The sequence below is a fragment of the Setaria viridis genome, chromosome 9 (genome assembly GCF_005286985.2).
Source record: "Setaria viridis chromosome 9, Setaria_viridis_v4.0, whole genome shotgun sequence".
Taxonomy (NCBI): Eukaryota; Viridiplantae; Streptophyta; class Magnoliopsida; order Poales; family Poaceae; genus Setaria; species Setaria viridis.
The window spans coordinates 42,420,292-42,437,141 of NC_048271.2; the positions used below are offsets into that span (position 1 = coordinate 42,420,292).

Here is a 16,850-nt window from a genome sequence, read left to right on the forward strand (position 1 = left end):
CACGATTTTCGCATGTATTCCCTCGGCTATTTGTTAGAGCAACTCCAAGAGGCTGCTAATCTTACCCCCAATACCCATTTTAGGAAAAAAAAGAGAAAAAATGAATTCCAACAATCCACCTAAACCTTCCCTAATTTTTTAGCGACGCTAAAAAATAGCCTGCCACCGCGTATATTTTAGCGTTGGCGTTCCTCCCCCAATCCTGATTCCCACACGCCCGCGTGTCCCTTCCGATGGGCCCAATACGATGACATGGCATGTGTTTGAAATATTGAGGGCTATTTATTAGCGATATACTGTGGACTGATATGTTTTTGGAAGAAATTTTTTTTGAGAGAACCCCAATACATAATTTTAGGGAAGAATTTTTTAGATACTCTTAGAGTTGCTCTTAATGGAGTTGCTCTTAATGGTTCTCCAGCACTTAACGGGAGATATTTTATTTCAGGCAAGCCAAGAGCGAATCGAATCAGCGCTGCTGCAGACGCGCAGAGCAGAGGAGAACCGGAAGATGGGGGAGGAGGGAGACGACGGGCCGACGCCGCTGCTCAAGCGGCGGCGCTCGCCGCCGTGGAGCGCGATCAGGCGGCGGCTGCTGAGTGCCCTGGCTGACAACAAGGACGCGTGGCGGGCGCACGCCGGGATGGCCTTCGTCCAGCTCGCCTACAGCGGCTACCACGTCCTCACCAAGGCCATGCTCGACGTGGGCATGAACCAGGTCGTCTTCTGCGTCTACCGCGACCTCGTCGCGCTCGCCGTCCTCGCCCCCGTCGCCTTCCTCCGCGAGAGGTGCCCCGCTGCTTCTCTCTGCTCTCCGCTTGCTTTTCTCGCTGCGACTAATTTCCTTTTCTTCTGAATTTACCATCGTTTCAGTGGTGAATTTACCATCATTTCAGTAGCTAGCACCAAAAGAGAGAGTGCGCTGCGATACTACTGAACCGAATTAGGAGTAGAAATGAATCAAATTAAACCGTGAGTTTAACTCCAAATCGATGACATTGCTGGAGACAAGGAATACATAATTACTGATATAACTGCAGATACGCGATACGTAATTAGTAAATTATACTACCTTCGATGCTTGCCATGATCTTGGTTCCCCTTGTTGCAGAAGGGAGAGGCCTCCGGTGACCCCTCAGCTCCTCGCCTCCTTTGCTCTTCTTGGCTTCACTGGGTACTAGCTAATTCCTTCCTTCCTATGCTCATCATGAGGCAGCAATTCAGTTAACCCCTGGAAATTGCACAAAACACTCAATTTCTGCAGGCTCTATGCGAACCCGCTCCTCTTCCTGGTCGGCCTCCACAACACCAATGCTTCCTATGCCGCTGCTTTCCAGCCCTCCATACCAGTGATCACATTTGTCTTGGCTGCGATTGTCGGGTGACTACCATAACACTCAATTTGATTGGAAATTCAGGATTCGACGCTCATTATCTCACTGACTTGTCACCCCTGAATTGCCACCAATTTGGGTGTTAATCCTGCATTCAGCGTTGAAGCTATCAACATCTCCACGAAAGACGGCATCCTCAAAGTTCTCGGCACAGTTGTATGCGTCTCTGGTGCCATTCTGATGGCTTTGTATAGAGGTCCATCCTTGATTGGTTCGGGAGGCACCAATACGGCAAATGGTATTGTTACTCCAGGCACATGGAGCAGCACTCCCTATCTGGTCCAGTGGTTAACATCAACCATGCTGGAGTATGGTGTAGAAACATGGCATCTTGGTGTGTTGTGCCTTATTGGAAACTGCTCATTGGTGGCTGTTTATCTAGTCATACAGGTAATGTAAATTCTAGAGTTTGCACTTAATCCTGCATTTGCTCTTGTGCGTTTAATGTTTATTGGCCAGACCCTTTCTTATGTGCTCTTACCCATCAACAAGATAGGAATGCCAGTATACATGATTGATACAAATTAGTGTCCTTTTCTTCCGTAACTGTTACAGGCTCCTGTGATGATAAAATATCCTGCAAGCTTGTCCTTGACAGCTTATTCATATTTTTTTGCCTCCATCTTTATGGTGTTAACTGGAGTACTTGCAACCAATGGGCTCCATGAGTGGGCATTGACAAAAACAGAGATCATAGCTATTCTATATGCTGTAAGTATCTCTATATGCCTTATTGCCAAGACTGCATCGATCACTTGCATAATGCATCGCAGTGATGCTAAGATTTAGGAACCTGTCCTGGTTATCTGACCAAATTCTTAATTACTTGCACATTCAGGGAATTGTTGCTTCTTGTATGTGCTATGCGACCATGACGTGGGCAAACAAAATTCTCGGACCTTCTCTAGTTTCTCTCTATAATCCACTCCAACCAGCATGTTCCACTATCCTCTCAACTATTTTTCTTGGTGATCCAGTTTATGTCGGAAGGTTTGATTCAACACACTGCCATATATAATTTTGCCAAAATTTGCTGTTTGAAAACATTGTTATTGGGTTATTTTTCAACCCTTGGATCCTTTGAACTGGTTTGCATATATGTTTTTATCAGTTGTTGCATGATACTCTTTCAAGCGAAATAAACAACATTTGTGGTGCTTGATGAAACATAAAACTGGTGAAGTTTTTACAGATATATTTGTTGATATTCTTTCTTCTCTCCTTATAACCTCAATGAACTTATTATGTAACAAACTAGAATCGGTCCTAACCTTGTACGCTTGTATTCTACTTCTTCCAGCATTATTGGGGGAGTCTTTATAATTGCTGGTCTATACATTGTTACTTGGGCTCGCTACAATGAAGCACGGCGAACTTCGAGTGATGGTTGTTTGAACCCTCTTCTTCTTGGACCTCCAAGAGTCCCCAAGACACAGGAAAGTTCCTTCATGGATCCTTAAATCTCAGTGTATCAAATGGTTGTCTCAGTTGTTTTCTCCAGGACAACAGCAAAAGTCACATGTATAGATTTATTTCAGCAAATGGTTGTCTCAATTGTTTTCTCCAAGATAACAGCAAAGGTCACATGTATAGATTTATTTCAGCAAATGGTTGTCTCAATTCTTTTCTCCGGACAACAGCAAAATTCACATTTATAGATTTATCCTGAAATTTTTTTTGTATTCTTGTATATTTGTTTTGATAATATGTTCTAATAGAATATAGTAACCAAAGCACACATTGCATACTTCATAGGGGATAGAGGGTAGAATGTCCCTACCAGGGCAGCCCGCCCGCCCTCAACTCTACCAAAGAGCACAACCGACTGAGCAAATAATAGTCAGCTCCCTTGAGGGATCAGGGCTTAAAATTCTTTCCAAATCAAGTATCATAGTCCATGCCATTTACCTTTTGCTCCCCCTTTTCTTCAAACCACCAATCACCCTAAAATACAATAAGATTGTGCAATCTCTTGTTTTCTAGAGTGGTACCACTGGCTTCATGTCTGATTGCAAAACATAATAATCGCCTCCAATCCACATGTTTTGGGGGCTTTGAGGTGAAAATTGGTTTATTTTTCACTGCAATCCCATATATATTTTGCAGGAAATGGGTTTATGCAAACAAACCCTCAAAGTACAAAGCCGAAAGCCTGGCGGCTTTGAGGTGAAAATTGGTTCATTTTCCCCTGCAATCCCGTATATATTTTGCAGGAAATGGGTTTATGCAAACAAACCCTCAAAGTACAAAGCCGAAAGCCCCATGTATATTTGTTTAATTTCTTTTTAATGACAGCATGACTTGCAAGCTTCACAAGCAACAATAATTTGCCTGATTTTTGTCTTGGCACCTAGCGCATATATTCAATGCAAAATGATTGAATGGATAGGAAGAAAGAAATATATCATATACGAAGGTCCTTGTTGCTTTATGCAGCCTATCTTTGTTATTTGATTCTTAGTTTGAAAAATGGTACGCAAACTAATCTGTTGAAAGTGCAAGAGAGGTGGTCATAGTCAAATGGCAGTGGACCCAGATGCTCTTTTTTTACTTCCTGAACTGTGACCAAGACGTCCTCATGGGAGAGCTCTTAAACATAGAAGGACGCAAGGAAAAAATGATTCAACAAGAAAGATTTAGTTTGAAAAGATACCGGATCATTTATTAGATGGTCATCAGAAATATTTATTTTGACGCTTCTAAGTCAATACATTATTTACATTGAATTTTTGCTGCACGCACAACCCATTTGTGTAATCTACTATCCCACTGGTCCAACAATAAGATCAAGTGCCCAAATGGCTAAAAAAACAGCTTGTTACCGTTTTGACCATTCTATTTTCTCGATCTTGGACTGGTCATTTCATAAATCGATCGGTCCATGGGAGAGTGTCTTTTTTTTTTAGTGTTTGATACCTAATGAATTGAATAAATGTCAAAACGCTAGGCATTTCAGTTAGCAAGGAAAATAGATTAGTAACAATGGAAATTTGAATATTGGAAGAGGAGCGAACTGAGCTTAGCACAATTAGTTGTGTTTCTTGTGATGCTGAAACCTGTATACTTGCCTACTTGGGCTCAACGGCGTTAGGCACTGCAGCTGTGATTCGTGGCTAGCAGAGTGCGAGGGACACAGTGGTAATTTCACGTAGGTGCCAAGCTGGAAATGTTGACTCCCATGGCACAAATTGTCCTTTTTGCCGCTCCAACTCCAGTTTGGCATAAAACTGGATTAGGGAACAGTGTTCCTGATTAGTTTACGGCTAGAGAAAGCAGAATACCTTTTGGATCGTGCTAAAGTTGCATGTGCACCACATGCTTTTTTTTCCATTTTCTTTTTGGTGAGGGAGAGACTGAGAGGATATGCTATCGTTATGTTTGAATCTCTCCGTCTCCGGGCCAGTTTGTTTGACGACCTTTTGAGCAGACGTCAACATAAAGATGTATACTGTACCACCTGCATCATGCACGGCTTAAAAATGTTTGTCCATGCAAAAATAATTTGATGACAAACTTACCAGCATGAGTTTCATGTGACAAGTACAAACATATATGCATTTCATGAGAAAGCTATGAGAAACATAATATAAATATCAAAAAGAGAAAAAAAAATGTTAGAAAACAGTGATTATCTCATAAGAAAACAAAAGGCCTGTCAAAAAATAAAAGAAAAGAAACAAAAGGAAATGGAGAGGGGAGTAAAAAAGAGTCGAGTCCTCTACCAAAGTATATAAAAGATAGGGGCAGCACAAAAAGGAAAAAGAAAAGTTAGAGTTGGGTTGGGTAGGACCCATGATGTACTGCCGCCCAGCCCACCAATGAATTTCGCCAACTCAACTGACCGGAGTGGGCCGTAAGCCCGTAACCCACTTGAGTAGACCGCTTGCTCCTGGGCCTCCATGCATTGTTGTTGCAACAAAATGGACCCAGAGTGGCCTTGGAACTAGTTGGGCTTTCTGGTGGCCCTGTTTACTGAACGCTTCGAAGATCCACCACCACCATTTCGTCCATCGGCCTGCTGGTGGCGAACCAATTGAAGTCCCCTCCCCACTCCACCGATCCGCCGCCGCCCGCCTAAACCCTCCGCCGCCACGACCCGACCAACCCTCGCCGCCGCTCGGCAGCCATGGGGAGCCGGCTGGGCCGCCGCGTGATCCACTTCGCCAACCTCCCTCTCAAGCTCATGCTGCCACCGGCCCCGCTCTCGTCCGTGCAGGAGTTCGCCGTTCGGACCGTCCCCTCCGCCTCCAAGGTGGACATCCGCCGCTGCCTCGAGTCCATGTACGGCTTCTCCGTCGCCGAGGTCCGCACCCTCAACATGGAGGGCAAGAAGCTCCGCCGGGGCCCCTACCTCGCCGCCAAGCCCGACTACAAGAAGGCCTACGTCACGCTGCGGGCCCCGCTCACGGTCTCCCCCGATCTCTTCCCCATTGGGGTCATCCTCGGGGAGCGGGAGCGGAAGGCCAGTGCCGCCGCCGCCAGGAGGAAGGCGGTGGAGGGCGCCGAGGCGGAGGGGCAGAGGGAGGGGAAGGGGAAGCACTGGATGGAGGACGACAGGGAGGGTTTCTCCAGAGCTGGGTGTGGCAAGGTCGTGTACGGGAACCCAGGGAGGCTGGACCAGAGGAGGAGAGGACGCGCCAAGGCTAAGGAAGGAGCTGGGGAGGAGGGGTCCAAATTCCCGTGGAGCGGAATGCAGCTGGCTACCGAGAAACCTAGGTGAGCACCTGAGCATCTCTATGTCACTCTACTCTCAGTGACTAATGAAATGTTTGTTCCTAGAAATCTAGAATCTTAGAAATAACAGATCTAAAGGGTAATGTGGCAATTGGGTTTTCAGCACTCAATTCCAGTTACCCTTATGTAGAATCTAGAATCTTATATGCGCAAAGTTGCACATGTTGTGATCATATGAAGTAACAGGTGCCGATGCAAAAATGATGTTTTCCATCACTCATTTTTCAATGGCTTTTATGTATGCTTCAAAGTACATGAAGGATTTGGCTGCTCGGTTGCTCTCGAGTTTGTGCATCCACATCCCCAATCCACTTGTGCGCGCACCAGCATGTTCGTGCAGGCACTTGAGCATGAGGTTGTGCGCGCACCAGCATGTTCGTGCAGGCACTTGAGCATGAGGGCACCCATGAAATTAGTTGAGTGCATGCAAGATGCATCCCCAATCCACTTGTATGCACACCAGCATGTTCATGCAGGCATTTGAGCATGAGGGCACCCATGAAATCAGTCGAGTGCATGCAAGACGCAATCAGCGTTCTTGCTGGAAGTGATAATAAAAGGGGTGTATTTTGACAAATGGTTATAAGCAGACAACAGTCCGCCAGCATAAGATTTAGAAGCATATATGTGAAATTACGTTGTAAAATCTGCCATTTTTAGTGCAGTCTTTTGTGTGCAGTCAATTTTAAAGTTTCACAAGTTTTAACCTCTTTGGTTGATCTGATCACTCTTTTAAACTTCGTGTTTTTCTGCCATGTCAGATGTTAATGGTTAACCACATGAAGATGAAATAGGTGAATTAAATGTGGTGTGGTTATAACTATTGAATTTCCTAATAGCTAATGCTTGTAAAATAATCAAAGCCAACCCTGATAGTGTAAAATTGTATACGTTTCACCTTTGAAGTGGGTTGATTCGCTATGTTACTGGGCTCTTTCTTGGCATGGTCAGTCCTTGATTGGATCAAACAATGAAGTTGCATTCAGCAAAATGTTGAATTCAAAAACTGGAATTCAAAGCACTAGTGGAAGATCTTGTTTCTCTGATCATACCTGTACTAATCAAATGTAATGTTGTAAAATGCTATTCCAACTTACTATCTTGGCTTCTTCCATGTCTGAAGACAATTGTTGCATAATATCCATCATTGAAGTTGTACATTCCTAGTGTAAGATAATGGACCATGATAAGGGTTTCCTTTGTTCTAGCAAAGGTGATTTTCTATAAGTACATTATTATGCAATCAAGTTGGGAAATTAATCACCTTGTTTCTTGATCACACTTCTCTGTAGTCCACTTCTTTAAAGTGCTTTCTCTTCCTAATTCACAAAGCTGGAGATCCAAATCCAAGAATAATTCTGACTTGTCTCCCATGTGTGCCTTTTTGTTGAATTTGGTGCCACATGATGGTGTTGCGATACTATGTTGAGTTGTCCTAGAACCTTTTTTTGAGCGATTGCCTTTGGTCAGGGTCTCCTCTTCTTGGTAGTTTGAGTGCCAGTCTGTTGTTGCACCCCTGATGTTGATACCTGAGAAGATAACTGGTTATAATGTTTTATACTCAGTAGGAGAGCACCTTTTCATTTTTATTGGTGCATTCCTGGAATTGGATGCCTTTTCTTTATATATTTTTGGTGCATCCGTAATGAATGCGAGAAGGAATGGCAACTAGGGATGCAAGCAGGTATCTAATTTGCTCTTCTTTCTTGCTCTGAAATCTGGATTAGTGCATTTAGAAGAGTCGGGTCAAACCAATGATGCAAAGAAAAGAAATCTTGCATCCCTAACGGCAACATATGGTAGGCTTGTTTATATATGCCATGCTCATTCTGATTCATGTTCATGCTATGATTCTTTTTATTAGGAGGGTGAGACACTCTCCCCCGAAGAAGAAGGTGGGTATAGCCTTGAAACAGAAGTCAAGGAAGGTCTCTCTGCAGCGCCGCTCGAAGAAGAAGCTGGAAGCTTGATAGTACTTGACTTGGTCCTGCTGCACTGCGACCATGAGAGGATCCTGCCATGAAGTGGGATGCAGACAAGGGATCGATGACTATGCTGGCAGACCCGCCTTGTTTCAAGTTACTGAATAAACAACCAATGTTGAAGTATCTGTAAGAATTTTTGTGCCTTTGATACGAAGTGCAGTTGTGAATTTAGATGGCTGACTGCGCCTGAGGCATGTTTTGCTGCAAGGCCAGACCAGGAAGGGCTCGGCACTCGTTGGCGTTCCTGTCCAGCCGAGCTGTTGCCGTCCAAGTTCCTTTTGAGATTTGTCTATCGTCTGCTGACTGATTAGTACTGCTGATTAGAGAGATTGTGCGCCTGTTTTGTGTTTGGTTGGTCGTATCATTTGATTTATATATGAAATGATTCAAAATAATAAGGATCTTTTTGTTTGGTTGGGTGAATTATAACAACTCATCCAGGATGAGGTTATCCCACATTCATTATTCTGAATGAACCATATGATATAAGTAAATTGGTTGAATCATCCCATTAACGTACTCTTAGTTTGCTGTTGCTACGAAATTCCATCCGATGCTATGAATTTGCTCCGTCATGCACTCCCTGCGGTTTGCCTACATAGTGCTCACGGCCAGCGCTGTTTTTTGGGTACGGTCTAATGGCGTGTAATGGGCCACGTGATGCACGGACGAAGACCACGAGTTCACTACCCACGACCCTGAAAAACACCCCCATAATTCACTTGGAGTTTGACATTGCCCACGTAGGTCATTTTATTACAAATACCCACCCGTCCACTCAGTTTTTTGCGCATACACCCCCATATGCGATTCAACATGTTTTTATAAATTTCGAGCCATCAATGGTCATAATTAAGATTAGATACTTCTACGAGTATAGTATCGACATTTTTTATGAGATTCGACAAATAAAATTGCTAATCAGAGCTCAAATATTGTTACACTGAATTTTGCTATTTATAAAAAAAAAATATCAATGCAACATGTGAATAATTTTAATGCAAGCACTTGGACATAGTTTGACTCGACTAGTTTGTCTTGTGGTGGCTGTACATTGGAAAAAAACGGGTTGATTCGGTTAAGCATGTGAACACTGGGGTGGTTTTCGTAACAATAATAAGTAGGTGGTGGGCATCCGCAACAAAATAACTTATGGGGTGAATATCAAACCTCAAGTGACTTATGGGGGTGTTTATACAATTTTACCCTCTGGTTCGGAGAAGGCCCAAAAACAAATCGAATCGAATGGATATAACGCGCGACGCCGCCGCCAAGAAGCGCCATTAGGATTAAACTGCTTGTAGCAGAGCAGAGCAGCAATGGAGGCTGCGGTAGTTACGAGGGTGCCCCGCCCTCTCCCCGCCGCGGGGAGGCCCATCCTCCTGGCTGCCCTGGCGCGCTCCGGCGGCGGGTTCGCCTCCATCTCCGCTCCTTCCTCCTCCACCAGCGGGGGCGGCGGTGGGGGCCGCTTCTCCGCGGGTGGCGGCGGCAGGGGAGGCGGGGACGACTCCGGCGCCGGCGCTGCAGCGGCCTCCGCGGCTGTGGCGGCTCTGGGTGAGGCCGAGCCATCGGACGGCGACGCCGACGCCATCGTGCTCCATGTCGGGGTAACGCTCCTGCACATGCCACTGTTGGTTGCTATGCTGCTACGATTTGGTTCCTATGGGCGATGTCCGTCAGGTTATGAGCTGCTGCGTGCCTTGTTCGCGTGCAGGGGATGTCGTGCAGCGGATGCGCTGCCAAGGTCAAGCGGATCCTCGAGAACCAGGTACGGTGCTTGCATCTTCGTACCGTGCGGCCTGGTGATTCCGCTTCAACTTTTGAGACAAATACAACAGCAGGCGCATTTGAACGATGCTGCTGCTCATACACTTCAAGAGTAAAAAGAAAAGGGCAAAAAGAAAGGGTCAGCTGCAATCTGTGCAATGTTTTCTTCTCCACTGTATTTGAGTCGCTCAAAGTTCCGCACACGTTGTTTGTGTTTTGAGGCAGCGCAGAACCATCAATGTGGTTGCCCATGATGTCCTGCGCATTGTGGATAATATAATTTCAACGATGCATCTGTAAAACCAGCACTTGCATACACGGCTTGCTCTCATGCTTGTATCAGCCTATGTGCTAATCCATCAGTTCTGCTCTGTGATTCCTAACCCATACATCAGAAGTAACTGAAACTCAACTGGCCGTTCTTGCAGCCTGAGGTTGCTGCAGCCGCGGTTGATGTTGAGAAGGCGACCGCCGTCGTGTGGACGACACCCGAAGCGAAGGCGACCAAAGATTGGCAGAAGCAGCTGGGCGAGAAACTCGCGAATCACCTCACCACCTGCGGATTCCAGTCTCATGTGCAAGGTGGATAATGCTGCATTTTTACCCTTCAATCCATTTACAGAAACCCGTAATTCATTTCGTGCAGAGCTACAAGGATTAGGCCGTTCTTGCCAACTGAAGAATGTCGTCCTCCCGATTTGCTCTTTCTTTGGTCCTTGCAGATGAAGGCGAAGCTGAACCATCTGATTCTTGACATACGCACTACTGCACTAGCCAATGAGTGCCCTAGGAAGTCTTTACGATCGAGGCAGGGTCCTTGCGTGAAGACAGTTCCTCCTATTTGAGAACTTGTACAAGCACAATATGCGGCTCTACGAAGTACATTTTTTTTACCGAGATATATACGGTGCTGAATAGGCTAAGTACTCGTGTAATTTATGGCTATGTGGTCAGATTTGTTTCTTTATGGTCGCAGACATTCACATATGAATGTTCAAGATCAGATATTTTCTTAATCTAAAAAATACGGTGCTGAATAACTTATTCTTGTACTCAAAATAACAGCTATCAGAGCATTATTACATCCTGAAACGCAGACATTTCATTTTTGAGTTATCAATACTAAAGCAAGTAGTAGTAAGATTTCAGGAGATAGTTGTGATTGAAAGAGTTTATTTACAGAAACTTCTATTTTCTTCAAGCAATAACCTTGTAAAAGTTTTTACAAACGATGTTAAAGGAAACTAACTGTTTTTACATTCAAAGGAAAGGCTCCCATCAATTTATATTTGGTAAAAGGCAGTAATATTTATATGATGCCATTTTATCAGAGCAATTTCAGATAATTACATCAGAATTTCAAATGAACTTGTCGAACATTTGAATTGAATTGTAGGAATAAGGTTTGAGAAATTCTAAGAACTTACTTAGGCGAACTTAATTTAATAATTAATGAATAAGAAACACCTAAATAATTAAGGATTTTCAGTATAACAAACAAAAATAGGTGTGGCATTGTTATATGCTTTTACTAATGCCACTTTAAAATTATAAAGTACTCCGTTAGTTCTAAATTGTAGATCTTTTTTGCTTTTCTAGATACATAGATTTTGATATACGTTATATCTATGTAACAAAATATATGTATCTAAAAAAGTCAAAATTACTGGAAAAAGTCAAAATTACTGGAAAGGGGGAGTACTCCAATCTATAAATTAATCTAATGACATACTGAGTGTAGTTGTGGGTATATAGCCAATCTTATAGATATTGAAGGGAACATGTATTTTTCATCCCTCAAGTATTGCAAAAGTGTGGCATTCATCCCTGATGTTTAATTTGATGCAAATCACCTTAACTAACTAAACCAATGCATTTATCATCCCCACCTTGTTTAACAAAGGTTTAGTGTCATATCATATCAGTTTAGACCATGTAATCATCATCGTACTAATTATTTCATAGCCTTGAGTCGATCAATAATATTTCGGTATGGATCGTTTCCATACGTTAATTTTTCGATAAAGTTTTTATGGGGTAGCTAATTTAGAGAATTTATTGAATTTTTTTTGAGCTCTATATCCTCGTGGAAGCATATTACATCGCTAAGTAGAGATTCGTTAGATGATTATGTTATATAAATTATCATTAGACGGTACTAAATTATTGTTAAACTAAGGTGAGGATGCTTCCGATTTAGTTTAAGGGTAGATTTGCACCAAATAAAATGGAAGGGAATACCACACTTTTGCAATACTTGAAGGATGAAAAATATACTTTTTCAATATTGAAAATATAGCATGGCACAATCTGCAAAATTTACAGTTTTGGGCAAATTGTGGAAAGTAAACACGCCGAAATAAATTTACTTGGCAAAATCTATTTTTCTAGGGGGCCAGGGGCCAACCTGACCATTCACCCCGTCCCAACTCCCAAACCCCTGACCATAACCCCACGGCCCCGCCGCCTTCCTCCCGGCCGGCACCGTCTCCGGCGGTGATGTCGCACTTCAGGCGCTCCGGGCGGCCGGAGAACCGCGACACCTTCTCCCTCCTCGTCCTCAACGTCTCCTTCCGTAAGCAACCTCGCTCCCCGACCCACTCCAGCGCGTTCCCAAACGCCGCGTTTCCTCACCTCTCCGGTGAACCCCTGCTGCAGGCACTACGGCCGACGACCTCTTCCCGCTCTTCGACCGCTACGGCGATGTCGTCGACATCTACATCCCGCGCGACCGCAGGTGGACCCATTGTAATTTCTGCCTCGAATAGGAGGATAAATTTGGAGTTATTTTGTGCGTAGGGGACGATGCTTATGCCTATTTGTTCGCTTGCAGGACTGGAGATTCGCGTGGGTTCGCGTTCGTGAGGTACAACTATGAGGGCGAGGCGCAGGATGCCGTCGATGGGCTTGATGGTGAGCGAAGGGAAAACTTAAATCTGTTTCAGTCTTTGAGACTCTCATGTGACTTGTGTTCCCATTATTCTTTCTGGTGCAGGGAGGAAGGTGGATGGGAGGGCGATCATGGTGCAGTTTGCCAAGTACGGGCCCAATTCTGAAAAGATGTAAGATCTCACACTCTACGTCTACGACCTAGTTTGTGTACTGATTAAATTATTTATTGAATTACATTGATGCAGCAGAAGTACGGGTGATGTTGGCTACGTCTGTAGTATTAGCTGATGCCCTACAGTAGAACGAACAGATAGATGTAAAGTTTGTATTTTAATATCTGAGAGATTAAGGGTACTGATCATTGTGGCTTTACGCATTTAGATGGTTATATATAGTTGAATTAGGTATTGATTCTTACAAGTATGACTTCAGTTTTCTGTTTGGGTTTTCTGAATTCTGATGTTACTTGATCTGCTATCAAGTTATCTTCATTTTTTTCTCAACCTTTATAAAAATGCATTGTAATTTCTAGTGTGGTTGAAATGTTAGCCATCCATAGTAATGCCAATAACTTATAAACACTAACCACCTAATTTAGCTAGGCTGTTTCATGCCTGCAACAGTCTATTCGAAAGGTAGACAGGAAATCACATGTCTGCATAAGGATATGGCTATGTGAGACTTATTTCTTGGTGTTAAGTTTCACAATTAAAAGATTGTTAACTCCTCTTTACTTTCATAATGATAGATTGGGTTGTTCAATCTGTCGAAGCATCCCAGATGTCTAGGTTGATGATATTCAATGGTTGAAAAGCATTTCTTGGGCATGTTTGTGATGGACTTTTTTAACTGTTAGTTGTTGATACACAGCAGTCATTGATGTAAATTGTGCTAAAGTTTTTACCTGTTACCATTTCGTTTGTGTTTGTTGGTTTCATGTGCCTTTTTGTTAGGTTGGGTAGCTGCATTTGTTGGTTGATTACATTTCATAGCCAAAACTCTGCTTATATATGTGTAACTGAAGTTCAGAAATGACATGTAAGAGTTTATATGGTATACATACAAATCTGAACTAGTTTACACATCTAGCAGGAGGAAGCCCAAAAGTTACCTTACATGCCAGTTTAACAAGTATTGTGTTTTTTCTAAGAAAATCAATTACAAGAATGTTGCTCTCTATCAAGTAAATCATTTTGATACTCTTGTTTTACTGTTGATTAAGTATACAGCTCATAGAATGGCAAATCTCTGAAAGCAATTTCACTTATTATGCATTACTTGTTTATGTTTGCAGTCATAGGGGTAGGATTACAGAAGAAATTCCAAAGCCAAGGGGTCATTTCAGAAGCCGCAGTCCGAGATGGAGGTAAAATATGGCCTCCTACATATTTAAATCTTATCAATGACATGCTCCCTCTGTTCCATTTGTATATGAATATGTGATGTTTCAGAATTGCACACACTGAAGGAAAAGCTCTCTATGACCGCCATTGCCCTACTGACTCTGTCTTGCTGCCTGCTAAGTTCATTTTTCTCCTAAGCTGCTCATAATCAGTGTTATCCACCAATAGATAAAGAGACTGAGTCTTCACTCTTCAAAAGTTGAGCCTACACTAAATGAAATAGGTGCACTTTAGTACGGTATAGCTTCGTGTCCTTGAACTATGATACCAATTAGAAAGGAATGCTCTTCCACTACCAAAAGTATGTAATGAAAATAAATGTAAGGAGCACATATTGCCCTTGTGATTTAGAGCCTAGGGAAACAAGGGCGCCTGCAAAATGGTGGTGTGTTTGATTGCATCACTGCTCCAGTGTCCAAATGGTGCATTAGCTTGTGATAAGCAAGCTAGCAGGACATGGCCATGATATGCTAATGCAAAGCCTTGGTATGGAGTTTTCATGAATACGCTATGGTTAATGGTTAGAGTTAGACCAACAATACAGCTCAAGCCTTTTCAGCTCCGATAGCTCTGTCACTCATACTTTTAAATTTGATATAGCATTTTAGATGAATCTTCTTTTTTTTTTAATCTGAAGGTATCGAGATGATTATCGGGACAAAGATTATAGAAGGCGAAGCCGGAGCAGAAGTAGGGAACGATATGACCAGGACAGGTACAGAGATAGTGATCACCGTCGCCGTAGCAGAACTCGCAGTGTTAGTCCTGATTATGACAGGAAACATAACAGAAACAGGTTTGCCCTCTGGATTTATGCTATTTTCTGCTTTTGTATTGCCATATCTGACTGCATTAAATTTGACCCCGTTGCTCACTTATCGGCAGTCGCTCTCCTGCACATAGAAGCCCTAGTCATGGAAAAAGCCATTCACCTCGTAGGATACCTTCTCATGAAGGAACTCCTAGCAGGCCCAGGGATGAGCGCTCTCCACGTTCTGGAAGCCCTTGAGCCTAAGTTGAATATCATACACATGGACAGCTTGAGGTGCCTATCTGACAGTTCTCATCATTTGTATTTTCTCACTTTTAACTGGCATGTTACTAAGATGATTTTGGCTAAAGTGCAGGGTGAGTGGACTAGAGCTTTGGCAAAAACAGGTCTGTCTGCTTGGTTACTGGAGCTATATGGTGGCAATGGTGGAGTATTCCATGTAGCTGCATTCGACTTCCAGTACTGCTTTTTGTGAACATCTGAACCGCCTTTGGGAGCTACATACGTACTATATATTGTCATCTCAATATTGGATGCTTACTATAGCCGGTGACTTTTATGTCTCTAGTTGTATGATGGAGCGAAGAGGTGTTTTGTTGATAAGTGGTAAGGATGCTAGTTGACAGTAGTATTGCTGGTTTGCCTTGGATATGATGGTGATGATCATTTCACTGCCATCCTTTGCTGTCTGTCAAATGAGAGGTTCGACTGGCAGATTGCTTGATCATTTAAAACCATCTTTCAAGCACGTTTCTGCTTGCTCTTATTGTTTGCTAATGCTCTTAAGGGCTTGTTTGGATAGAGGGGGATTGGAGTGAAACGAAGGGGATTGAGTCTAAAATGAACTAATTTCCCCTCCAATCCCTCCCATTCCACTTCAATCCACTACTACCCAAAGAAGCCCTAATTGGTTCTGAGTGGCAGATTCCATAACCACGTTGCTTATGTCCTTCCTCTGGGCAGGTCCTAGAGTGCCAGCATTAAAAGAATCTTAGTTATCTTAACGTCACGTGCCTTGTCACCCTAGAGTTGTGCAGCTTATGATGAGCATGAGGAATAGAAGAGGTTTTGTATTCAAGATGTTAAGATGAGATTATATAGCCATAGATTAGATTATTAGTAGTATTAGGTGTAGATGGAGATAAATCACTCGTTTCAATAACAAGTGCAGGATGCTCACAAGGGATTACTAAACACATGGTCCATACTTATTTGACTGCATTATTTTGTGTAATCTATTGGGCATGCATTGTCTAGTGTAATGTATTCCAGAAAATTGTCAGTTGGAGTTGCTGCACTGCATGTATATATCGTGGAATAGGAAAAGGCGTCTGCTATAGATGAGAGAAGCTGCTGCCACATCTCTAAACCTATCTGGAGACTGTCGTAGTTCAGGTCGTTGTCTGAAGAGCTGTTGATGTAATCGGCCGACAGTGTGCGTAAGCGTAGATCCTACTAATACACAAGGATTTTCGGTTGCTAGGTTCAAGCTGATGAAAACTTGACCCTTTTTTTTCTTCCCGGACGACATGGACAGGCTTTGTTTCGCTTCCTAAGCTGATGATTGCAATGCACGCGGTTTCAGGACACGTGTTCATGGCAACGGGGTACTGCCCGTGTGCTGACGTATGCACTTGCCATTTTGTTAAACCTCTGTCTCTATATAAGTGCACTTTTAAGGATTTGAACATGAAATTAGTATGGATGGGAAATGATATTATTGTCCCTATCTACAGGGAATAAATAGAATGGCAGTAATCATTGCAGCATTATATAATTTAAAAAGAATCAGGGAAGCAACATGCGCAGCAGAGTGCGGAAGAAATGAGAATGCGTCGGACTCCTCATGCGGTGGATGGCTGAACCGATGGGTGTTTGGCCACGAGTACTGCTGGGTGTTTGG

The 16,850-nt window shown here is 43.2% G+C and overlaps 4 protein-coding genes across 4 annotated transcripts; all 4 read left to right on the plus strand.

The window, feature by feature from the left end:
* The first annotated feature begins 442 nt into the window (after positions 1–442).
* LOC117835172 (WAT1-related protein At5g45370) lies at positions 443–3,076 on the plus strand. Its single transcript, XM_034714552.2, has 7 exons — positions 443–789; positions 1,112–1,174; positions 1,265–1,381; positions 1,493–1,784; positions 1,950–2,105; positions 2,233–2,384; positions 2,695–3,076. Exons 1-7 carry the CDS (start codon positions 512–514, stop codon positions 2,852–2,854), a joined length of 1,218 nt encoding a protein of 405 aa, XP_034570443.1. The 5' UTR covers positions 443–511; the 3' UTR covers positions 2,855–3,076.
* Positions 3,077–5,414: 2,338 nt separating this feature from the next.
* Positions 5,415–8,536, plus strand: LOC117840669 (uncharacterized). The gene is made up of 2 exons (XM_034721190.2): positions 5,415–6,110; positions 7,993–8,536. The coding sequence occupies exons 1-2, from the start codon at positions 5,521–5,523 to the stop codon at positions 8,096–8,098; spliced, it is 696 nt and encodes a 231-aa protein (XP_034577081.1). The 5' UTR covers positions 5,415–5,520; the 3' UTR covers positions 8,099–8,536.
* Positions 8,537–9,344: 808 nt separating this feature from the next.
* On the plus strand, positions 9,345–11,000 carry LOC117835146 (uncharacterized). The gene is made up of 4 exons (XM_034714520.2): positions 9,345–9,720; positions 9,828–9,881; positions 10,309–10,462; positions 10,603–11,000. The coding sequence occupies exons 1-4, from the start codon at positions 9,433–9,435 to the stop codon at positions 10,632–10,634; spliced, it is 528 nt and encodes a 175-aa protein (XP_034570411.1). The 5' UTR covers positions 9,345–9,432; the 3' UTR covers positions 10,635–11,000.
* A 1,263-nt stretch (positions 11,001–12,263) lies between these two features.
* On the plus strand, positions 12,264–15,713 carry LOC117835145 (serine/arginine-rich splicing factor SC35). Its single transcript, XM_034714519.2, has 8 exons — positions 12,264–12,455; positions 12,539–12,617; positions 12,714–12,793; positions 12,876–12,942; positions 14,067–14,138; positions 14,813–14,971; positions 15,061–15,220; positions 15,303–15,713. Exons 1-7 carry the CDS (start codon positions 12,380–12,382, stop codon positions 15,182–15,184), a joined length of 657 nt encoding a protein of 218 aa, XP_034570410.1. The 5' UTR covers positions 12,264–12,379; the 3' UTR covers positions 15,185–15,220; positions 15,303–15,713.
* Positions 15,714–16,850: the final 1,137 nt, after the last annotated feature.

Coding starts and splice junctions, on each gene's coding strand:
- LOC117840669 (XM_034721190.2), top strand. CDS start 5,521: ATGGGGAGCCGGCTGGGCCGCCGCGTGATCCACTTCGCCAACCTCCCT. Junction 6,111..7,992: donor CTGGCTACCGAGAAACCTAG/GTGAGCACCTGA, acceptor TCTTTTTATTAG/GAGGGTGAGACACTCTCCCC.
- LOC117835172 (XM_034714552.2), top strand. CDS start 512: ATGGGGGAGGAGGGAGACGACGGGCCGACGCCGCTGCTCAAGCGGCGG. Junction 1,382..1,492: donor GTCTTGGCTGCGATTGTCGG/GTGACTACCATA, acceptor TCCTGCATTCAG/CGTTGAAGCTATCAACATCT. Junction 1,785..1,949: donor CTGTTTATCTAGTCATACAG/GTAATGTAAATT, acceptor TAACTGTTACAG/GCTCCTGTGATGATAAAATA.
- LOC117835145 (XM_034714519.2), top strand. CDS start 12,380: ATGTCGCACTTCAGGCGCTCCGGGCGGCCGGAGAACCGCGACACCTTC. Junction 12,456..12,538: donor CGTCCTCAACGTCTCCTTCC/GTAAGCAACCTC, acceptor CCCCTGCTGCAG/GCACTACGGCCGACGACCTC. Junction 12,943..14,066: donor GGGCCCAATTCTGAAAAGAT/GTAAGATCTCAC, acceptor TTATGTTTGCAG/TCATAGGGGTAGGATTACAG.
- LOC117835146 (XM_034714520.2), top strand. CDS start 9,433: ATGGAGGCTGCGGTAGTTACGAGGGTGCCCCGCCCTCTCCCCGCCGCG. Junction 9,721..9,827: donor CCATCGTGCTCCATGTCGGG/GTAACGCTCCTG, acceptor GTTCGCGTGCAG/GGGATGTCGTGCAGCGGATG. Junction 10,463..10,602: donor ATTCCAGTCTCATGTGCAAG/GTGGATAATGCT, acceptor TGGTCCTTGCAG/ATGAAGGCGAAGCTGAACCA.